We start from the raw sequence: 9,180 nt of genomic DNA on the forward strand, positions 1-9,180 counted from the left end.
GAGAATTTCTTTCATTATGTTTGATATATTTAGAATAGGCTTATCAGTATCTAAGTATTCTTTTTAGGCTTGCTGTGGAAGAAGAGTGCTTTGAGGTAGAAGGTGAGGGAACAAGATGGCAAGGCAAAGTCCAGCTCTTTGAAGATTCAGATTCCTCAAGTGCTGAAACCATAGAGAACCTTGAGCAGCAGGAGGAGGAAGTAGAAGGGGAAGATGAAGAGGACTGGGAAGGTGGAGACTGGTCGAGCCCTGAGGAATTGCCTTCGTTGGGGGAAGGGATAGTGAACCCTGCGGAGAACTGGGACTGGGGCCCTCCCGATTCTGACTCGGGTTGGGAATCTTGATTTCAGCAAGAGTAATATTTCATTTGCATATTCATTTGATGTTATTATTTTATATTCCATATATATGTAAACAGTTGATTTTGTAGTCTGAATATGTGAGACTATTTTGTAGAATGGGAGCAAGTAGATATCGTTTGCCTTTAATGTTTAGGAGAATAAAATTTCTGGAATTTATTATACAGTATTGGCTTAATAGGCTTCTTTATCAAAGTATTAAAGCAATTTCAAGGAAAGAAGCTCTTGAAAGAAAATACAAAAGTATGTATTTAAAAAAATCAAAATATTTAGATGTCCTTATTAATGTTTGATTAAATGTATGATTTAGAGGGTATTTCTTAATATGCCTTTATAGATGGTAGTTATTGAGTAGAAGGAGATTCTGTGTATTTGTATGATTTATTTTATGCTTCTGAATAACTTGAAGAATTGAGAGAAAAGCAGTATGTTATAGCTTGTTATTGGGAGTAAAATGGAGAAAGGTGCTATGTGGTGCTAAGATTGCTCTCCTCTGCAAAAGAGTAGAGAAGTTGGTGATGAGCGTTGTTATGGGTGTGAAGAGAAGATGATTTTGTTTATTTTTTCTTCACTGTTGAATGTAGCTTGTTCAAAGAGGAACAATGCTTTTATTTGGTGATACTAGTTTATGCTTCATGTTGTTGCAAGTGGCAAAAGAATCTTATGAGGCCAATTTGTAGTTGTATATTAATTTCTTTTTCAAAAATTTAGGTTTCTATGCATCGGATGGATGCAAATATAGATATAGGTAGAGATTTTTTATGACTTTAAAGATTGAAAGAAAGTCATAAAATATGTTTTTGGAAGTGTTTGAAAAGCAACATTAATTGATGTCTTATGAATGTGCCAAATATGTAATCAGTGTTCTTTAAAAGGGATAGACTTCATAAGTGTAGGATTGACATTAAAATACTAGTAAGCATTTGAGAAACTCCTAGAAGGCCAGCATGTTTTCTTTTAACATTAATGCAAATGTAAAACATGTATTGAAAAAAGAAATGAAAGAAATTGAACTTGATAAGCAGAATTTTAATGTATGTACTACGTCGTCACATCTTACAAGATTAATAGCATAATTAACTTTTTTTCAGAATACCTTATCAGTATGTTTACAGTGTGAGAAATCATTACTGAATATTTATTTTTCAATACTTACATATATAGATCCAGGAACAATATGACATGTCAGTTTTGGTATAGAATAATGGAGCTAATTTTTTTTTTTTTTTTTTCCCCTCCATCTGTTACTCTCTCTCTCTCTCACCGGTCTCTCTCTCTCTCACCGGTCTCTCTCTCTCTCACCGGTCTCTCTCTCTCTCTCTCTCTCTCTCTCTCTCTCTCTCTCTCTCTCTCTCTCTCTCTCTCTCTCTCTCTCTCTCTCTCTCTCTCTCTCTCTCTCTCTCTCTCTCTCTCTCTCTCTCTCTCTCTCTCTCTCTCTCTCTCTCTCTCTCCTCTCTCTCTCTCTCTCTCTCTCTCTCTCTCTCTCTCTCTCTCTCTCTCTCTCTCTCTCTCTCTCTCTCTCTCTCTCTCTCTCTCTCTCTCTCTCTCTCTCTTTTTCTTTTTTTCTTTTCTTTTCTTTTCTTCATTTTTCTTTTTCCTCTTTTTCACTTCCTTCCTTCTTTCCTTCCCTTTCCTTTCCTGGCTGTCTATGCATTATTTTTGTGTGGTGTTCATTGTTATTTGAGGCTATTTTTCATCATGGCCTTGCATTCCACCTAGGATCTGCTGAGAAAGTTAAGCAAGTAAGGTAAGCTTTTAGGACTCTGTCATTTATATGTATAAACTTTTTTTCATGAAATGTATCTTGTTTTAAATTACAGTATACTTAGAGATTTATGTTAGAGGATTTAGAAAAAAATGTTCTTTTCATGTGTGATTTTCAATCACAAAGAAGCCAAATCTCTTACATTCTCAAAGTGGAGATTTAGTTGATAAATCATATGCCTGTAGATTGATAATTTTGTTGTGGTTTATTCCAGTTTTTGTTTTGTTTTATATTTACAGAAAATTATTTTTGTTTTTTAGTTTTAAAATTTACATAATATGGTGATCATATGATCCGAAGACATAAATAATAGCTTGGCCAAAGTTCTAGTATTAAGGATCACAAGGAGGTGAGCCACCACTCATAAGTACGTCGGTGCGAAGGAGTGTCACCATGCTTGTGTACGTGTTTAGAGTAATCCTGCTTTAACGGTTCCTGTACTAATAGGGTTAGAGGAATTATGTGTTTTATCAGTGTAGTATTCGACATCCTCAGATATAGACCATCACATTATTTTTAGTGAATTCATGAGGTGTGTCCTTTTCATTTACTAGCCCTGAAAACATTTTTATAATTTTAGTGGACTGAAAAGTTACTGAAAGCAAGAACAACACTGAAAAACTTTATTTCCTAATCTTTACCAAGGATATTGGTTGTTTGTTGCAGTTATCATTTATAGTAGGCTAGATGAGTCTAACAAGCTATTTCATTCAAGTGTTCCAGAAAACCTTAGTTACCATAAGACTATGGATATTATAGATGTTTTCTATTAGAATCACAGGAGTGGTGCTTTTTGATGGAAAATTAATGGAAAGTCTAGATAATCCTTGATGGATGGGAAATTTGGAATAAAGAGGAAAGACAAAGTAAAAGGGGTTATGTCATTTTCTTTAATTCTTCCCTTCTTATTCCTGTCAATTGAAGAAGGAGGATGAAAGGAAATAGACAACTTATGTCCCACACAAATACTTGATTGAAAAGTAAGGTGATTCTTCATATTTATCAGTTCATATTCTTATATTTTTTTCCTCTCTCTCTTTTCATTCTTGGAAGATAGAGGTGCTATTTTAGTAGAGGATGTATTTCGGGGTTTTATCCCTTTTTCATATTCTGGTGCACCTTCCTACGTAAAACCAAGTTAAGCTAGTATCTAACCTTTGCCAAAATAATAACTAGATGCTTGTACAAGTATCTATATATTTAGTTATGTAACTTCCAGAAGTAGTCGGTAATTCTCTCTGAGAAATCAAAGAAGTTGGTAGCTATTCTAGAAAAAAAAATGTATCTAGCAAGGTAATAGATAGCATGAAAAAAAAGCAAGAATAAAAAAGCAAAGTAGCTATTATTTTTGTAGTGTTTACTAAGTAAGGTACTAACTGCCGGCGTGAAACTATTAGATAAGCCTACTCTTGCCATAAAGTTATTCGGTTACTCTCACCAAACTGTGTCTTTCTCTCGTTTAATTTCCATAAAATTGGTAAATGTCACTCAATTTCCATGTTATCACAGATGTAATTACTTTTTTCTCACTAATTGGTGATTAGTGTAACTAAAGAATTGATATATCAGAATGCAGTATTTGAATATTGAATAATCTCAAGATTGTCAAGAAATACATTCAAGTATGGGTTAGGTACTTCAGCTACAGTGTGTTATGATATCCAAGAATTTCATGATGTGTTTTCATTTACAAGACTTGACTGGATAGCCTTTCTGTTTATAAAGTATTTAACACATTGTACAATATGGATGTCTAAGATGTTTCCAGTCATTGCGACAGAGAGTGCAAAATGTACCTCAACTTCATGTTAGATTGGAAAGTTTCTTTGATATACTGTACACCATATAACCCCCAGTACTTATGTATGTTTACAGTGAAGCAGTTAAGGAGGTGTGTCATATGTCTAGTGTCATTATTACATGGACATGTATAAATGTGATGATAATACATTTGTAAAAGTAAACACCTCTAAGATGCAGATGGCTAAGGTCTAAGGTGCTAGGCACACTATGGCTTTTGATGATTCCTTCATTCAGAGAAGTAACGTACTTTGTGAGAAAAAAAAAAAATATTAAAAAGTATGAGACATTAAACAGATATGATTTGCATGTCACTGGCATTTTTTCATAAGCCATAGCAAAGCACCAGTGCCTCATCTTGATGCATGTAGTCTTCACCATGGCCTGTAGACTAGCTAGACTTGTCTTTGGTGCCACCTTTAGGTTCCTGCTAAATTAGGGATTTTAAAGAGGTAATACATAGTGTGATATGTAATATTAATTTGACTAGTGCTTTATATGTGGTCTTGATATTGCAGTTAACCAGAACTTGCTGCTTGCAATTGAAATTTACCACTTTCTGCTCAAAAGCTGAAAATTGAAGCAATAATCACAAAAGTTGGAACAAATTACATCAGGTATGCCATGGGCAAACCAAAACACAAACCTTCAGACTGGTAGTTTTTGATCATGCAAATGTAAACCAGTGAGGTAAACTTCAGATAGGGATCATATCCAAAAAAGACTTTGTAAAAAATACTCCAAACCTTGTTAAAACTACTGATGGTCATTTGTATTACATCATGAGACCAGAATGACTACATTAAGAATAGTAGTTGATTGTAAATTCCCATGAGATATGGTAACCTCTGAATATCTGTGTTGCCGTTTTCACATTGTTCATCTCTTCAGTGTCAAAGATTGCCTGCTGCAATTTTTTTTAGGATGTGATCTGGTGCTGTAATCAAATAAAAGTTCTACATGGAAAACACAGAAAATTGTATTGATTGACTATTTATTGTAAAACATCATGTAATAAAGTAACATAATTTGTGTGTGTTTCATTTAATCATTTGTACTCTTTCTGCTCCTTGCTGTTTACATTAGATGAGAATTTGTTGACATATGAATCTGTAAGGCAAATGTAGAAAGAGTATGGCTGAGAATGATTAACTCCACATTGCATATGTTATTAATTTTGCTATATAACATCTTCATTAGGAAAATGTAAAATACTTGTGAAATGTTAAATTAAAGGTCAGTCACATGTCTTGCATTGTGGAATCATGTTCTCTCATTCGTGCCACTTCACTTTTTTCCTTTTCTGCCTGTTTGATGAGGAAAGTATGCAAGAATAAATTCACAAAATGAGTGGATTGCTCAACTTAAAAATAAAAATTGTATATAATAAATGCTGTATTCACAATGAAAATAAATAAATATACAGTGAATTATACTCGTGAAGTTATTATTTTTGTATACTTCTCTCACCATTTACAGTTGGAAAACTTCATGCATTAGTATGTGTGGTGTGCAATGCTTGATTGTATGAATAGTATTTATGTAAACATACACACAATATATGTATTCATAAATCTAAAATCCTGTCCAGCAGGTATATTCTATAATAACAATTGTAAAAATTGTTTTTGGAACATGAAAGGAAAGGTTTGCATTGTGAATGCTGAGAACAAGAGTTCATCGGGTGCAGATCCTATTTCCTATGAAGATAACTTCACTAGCTATGTATTACACAGGCATTACATGCACTGAGGGAAAAGTAAAAGTTTCCTGAATTATGTTGCAATACAGCTAACTTTTTATGATTTTAGACTGGGCTTCAGTTACACGAGTAATTTTCAAATGAACCTCGTCATCCATGTAAGTAGTCACCATGATTTATACAGTGGTCTTTCATTTAACTATTATTAGGATACAAGGTCTCGTAATTTAGTCAGAATTGGCCCCAAAGCTCCATGGATTGAATATATTCTAATTAAGTGCAAAGGTCAGTGTCACTGTGAAACTTAGATCTGTATACTTAAATATCTAAGCTTAAATATCTTACTATAAATAATTGTATATACCTTACTCTACACAAGGCAGTAACTTGCACCTGGACGTTTTCTCACTCTTGCTACTTTTTAAATTCCCTGATCGAGTAAAAAAAAATAGTGGACTGGACAATTATATATACACAAACAAGTAGCCAGTGGGAAGTGGGGCAAAGCAGCAGACGATTCTTATCACGTGGGCTGTGTCTCCACTGGTGGGAGGAGACCCAGGAAGTGCAGAATCTCCATGGCGTCCTGGATGGAGGCGATGGGCATTTTCTGGTCTGAAAGGTGATAAGCTACATTAATTTCTCGCTCAATTATGCGGACACGTTGGAATGGATGACTTCTGGGAGAAATAGAAGGATTAGTTCTCGTGGAGGGAGATACACCTGTCGAATACTTTTGATTTTAGTATTGCCTGATGATAGAGAAAGCGATGATAATATATCTAATGGAAAAAAAAAAAAAATTAATCCTTACCAAGTGGTATTGACGGGTATTTGGAATAGATGGAAGGTGCAAACATGAATCATTAATTACATTTCACCCAAACTTACCCAAAGACTGCCTGGATGTGCTGCCCAAGAGTGCGAAAAGCGTGGGCACAGACAGCCTTCCACGTGGACCGCATCTCCCTTTAGCAAGGTCGGCAAGAGTCCAGACCAATGCTTGTGTGACCTTCGTAACGAGGCCCAGGTTGCTGAAGCCTGTCTCTGCGTCATCACACGCTTGATGGTAACACTGTCTCATGCGTCCGCGATAAGGACCTGAAGTGCAAAAGGAAGAAATATGTGAATCTGGTGTTCTCTCAGCATCACCATTGGAAAGTTCTTTATTGAATCTGAACATTAGGGACACAATTCATAATTTATAAAGTGTAAACAAGCAAAAGCAGTTGTTCTGACATAAATTACTATTAAATAACCAAGCTTTGGGTGACTCACCCATGTCGGTAATAAGCACGGCAGGCATGGACGGCGTGTTATTTGTGTCGTTAAGGTACCAGAAGCGGACGTGGTCAGAGCGTATGAAGTCGAAGTGGTTTTTGAGAACCGTCGCGTTGGGCATTTCAGCGCCCAGTTCCTGCAGACCCATCATCTCCAGACGATAGTGGTCATGGCCGAGGTCGTTGTAATAACGTGACAACCTTCCAAGACGCAAAATGTGGATAAGTTTAGTTGAGTAAGAGGAAAATGGGCGCAGAAGTACCGTTTAGTTTTATGCATTTTTTACCCCAAACAAAGGCTTAGTCATGCAAAAGATTATGTGTATGGGCAGAACTTATTTGACTGAAAGATTGATCGCCGAAATTCGCCATGATCACAAAGGGGTAAGCCAATACTAAAACATTGATCATTCATAGCATATGATCAAAGAACAACAATGATAACTCACGTATTAGCTAACTGCCCATCGACCTGGGATCGGTAAAGGATTCCAGTAAAATCACCCGTGAAGTTGTGGCTCTCGATACTACGCGCATTGTCGGGAAGGTAGGCAGCCCATGTCGGCGGGAAATCCTATGGAAACGGTATGGCATATTATTTAAAGGGGGTAGGGGTAGGGGTATTCAAGGCTGATATTGAGAGAGAGCAGACAGGTAATTAAATACTACTACTACTACTAATAATAATACTTGTATTGCAGTAAGCATCTTTGTAAAAACGGGATGGATGGGGTTCTAAGCATCTATACTTCTTTTCCACTCAATTTAACAAAACAAAACAGTAATCAGGGGCGCGGGGCATTTTTCTGGAGGAAAATAATTATTTGCAAAGCTAATTATTAACAAATTCGCTTATCATGCCTTACTTGACTGCCTGGTGTTGGATCCCAGTTGGCGATACAATCAACAACGAAAGCGCCTGTGATTTCCGTGATCCCGAATTTGTCCATGATACTCCCGGTGAGATAATCCTTCACGAACATCGCAGAACCCTGGGTGCCTTAGGGAAAACAGGGATAGATAGTTTGTTATTCAAATCTTCGAAGCCTTCAATCGCGAGAAAATAATTGCTTAGTTAAGATTCAGAACTGTAGTCTTAGAAGAGAAAGTTTATCCAGCAGAGTGTTCATTATAACAAATAAAAAAATCACAATAATAAACTTACCGAGCTCCTCCAGATCGAAAGCGACGAAGAAGATGGAGTGGCGGAAGGAGCAGCCGCTCGTGGCGAGGACTCGGGCCGCCTCCACGAGAGCAGCCAAGCCGGACCCGTTGTCGTCGAAGCCAGGGGTCCCGGGCACCGTGTCCATGTGTGCCCCGAGGATTATCGGTTTGTCGTCAGCCGTGCCCCAGGTTTCGCCGGCCAAAATGCCGATGATATTCACGCCCTGCAGCGGCTGGTCGAACTGGGAGGGGTTTAAATTTTGCATGAGGGGAGACCACTTTTTTTTTCTTTATTCATTCCCCTCTCTCTTTCTTCTTCCCCTCTTCTCTCTCGCTCTCTCTCTCTCCCTCTCCCTCTCCCTCTCTCTCCCTCTCTCTCCCTCCCTCCCCCCTACTTACCCAAAATATATACTCAGCAGCGGAGAAAACGTGATCCACGACCATGAGTCCAAGCGAATCAAATTTCTGCGTGATGTAAAGGACGACCGACGACTTGTCCAGCGGAGAAGTCTCTTTTAGAAGGACAGTTGGGAAAGAGAGGGATACGTGTGTTATTTTTTTTCGGTGATTGGGTGCAGTTTATTGGATTGGATTGATTACTTATTATAGGAATGTGTTATTATTATTGTTATTTCTAATATTATCATCATCACTGTCATCTATATAATTATAATCATAATTATCACCATAGGTTTTACTGTTGTTATTATTATTGTTACGATTATTAGTAGTAGGGATATGTCTTGTTACTATTATTGTCACGGTTATGATCACCATCATCATCATCATCATTATCATCATTATTTCATAACGACAGTTCATCACTTCATCATTACTAATGAGCCCTTTTTGCATGTTTAATGGCATTAACCACATATAATCCTCACTTCAGAGATAACACGGCTTAAAAAAAATCCTCAGTTGCCGTAAACCACGCCACGTTACAGCGTTCCACTCACCGTGGTTCCTCCCGACGGTGAAAACAGTGTCCATCATGTGACGCAGGTGTTCAGGGGCCACGTGCAAGGGCGCGGCGGCGGTGTGGAAGGTCCTTCCCGTTTCCGCTACGGCCTCGCCCTCCGTCATCGCCTCCAGGTTCTGCTCCACTTC

The 9,180-nt window shown here is 37.3% G+C and overlaps 2 protein-coding genes across 2 annotated transcripts in view; one reads left to right on the forward strand and one right to left on the reverse strand.

Moving 5' to 3' along the window:
• The window catches only part of LOC125038491, a 32,961-nt gene extending 31,314 nt beyond the window's left edge, over positions 1-1,647 (forward strand). The window contains exon 8 of the mRNA XM_047631972.1: positions 68-1,647. Coding sequence (XP_047487928.1) covers positions 68-344 — 277 coding nt within the window. The 3' untranslated portion in view covers positions 345-1,647. The remainder of the gene's footprint in view (positions 1-67) is intronic.
• A 3,254-nt stretch (positions 1,648-4,901) lies between these two features.
• Positions 4,902-9,180, reverse strand: part of LOC125045414 — a 17,981-nt gene continuing 13,702 nt past the window's right edge. Inside the window, exons 6-13 of the mRNA XM_047642632.1 lie at positions 9,030-9,180; positions 8,470-8,582; positions 8,072-8,312; positions 7,773-7,906; positions 7,356-7,480; positions 6,905-7,107; positions 6,518-6,727; positions 4,902-6,241 (exon numbers count right to left, since the gene is read on the reverse strand). The exon at positions 9,030-9,180 is cut by the window's right edge and continues 33 nt beyond it. Coding sequence (XP_047498588.1) covers positions 6,150-6,241; positions 6,518-6,727; positions 6,905-7,107; positions 7,356-7,480; positions 7,773-7,906; positions 8,072-8,312; positions 8,470-8,582; positions 9,030-9,180 — 1,269 coding nt within the window. The 3' untranslated portion in view covers positions 4,902-6,149. The remainder of the gene's footprint in view (positions 6,242-6,517; positions 6,728-6,904; positions 7,108-7,355; positions 7,481-7,772; positions 7,907-8,071; positions 8,313-8,469; positions 8,583-9,029) is intronic.

Source organism: Penaeus chinensis, chromosome 3, assembly GCF_019202785.1.
Source record: "Penaeus chinensis breed Huanghai No. 1 chromosome 3, ASM1920278v2, whole genome shotgun sequence".
Taxonomy (NCBI): Eukaryota; Metazoa; Arthropoda; class Malacostraca; order Decapoda; family Penaeidae; genus Penaeus; species Penaeus chinensis.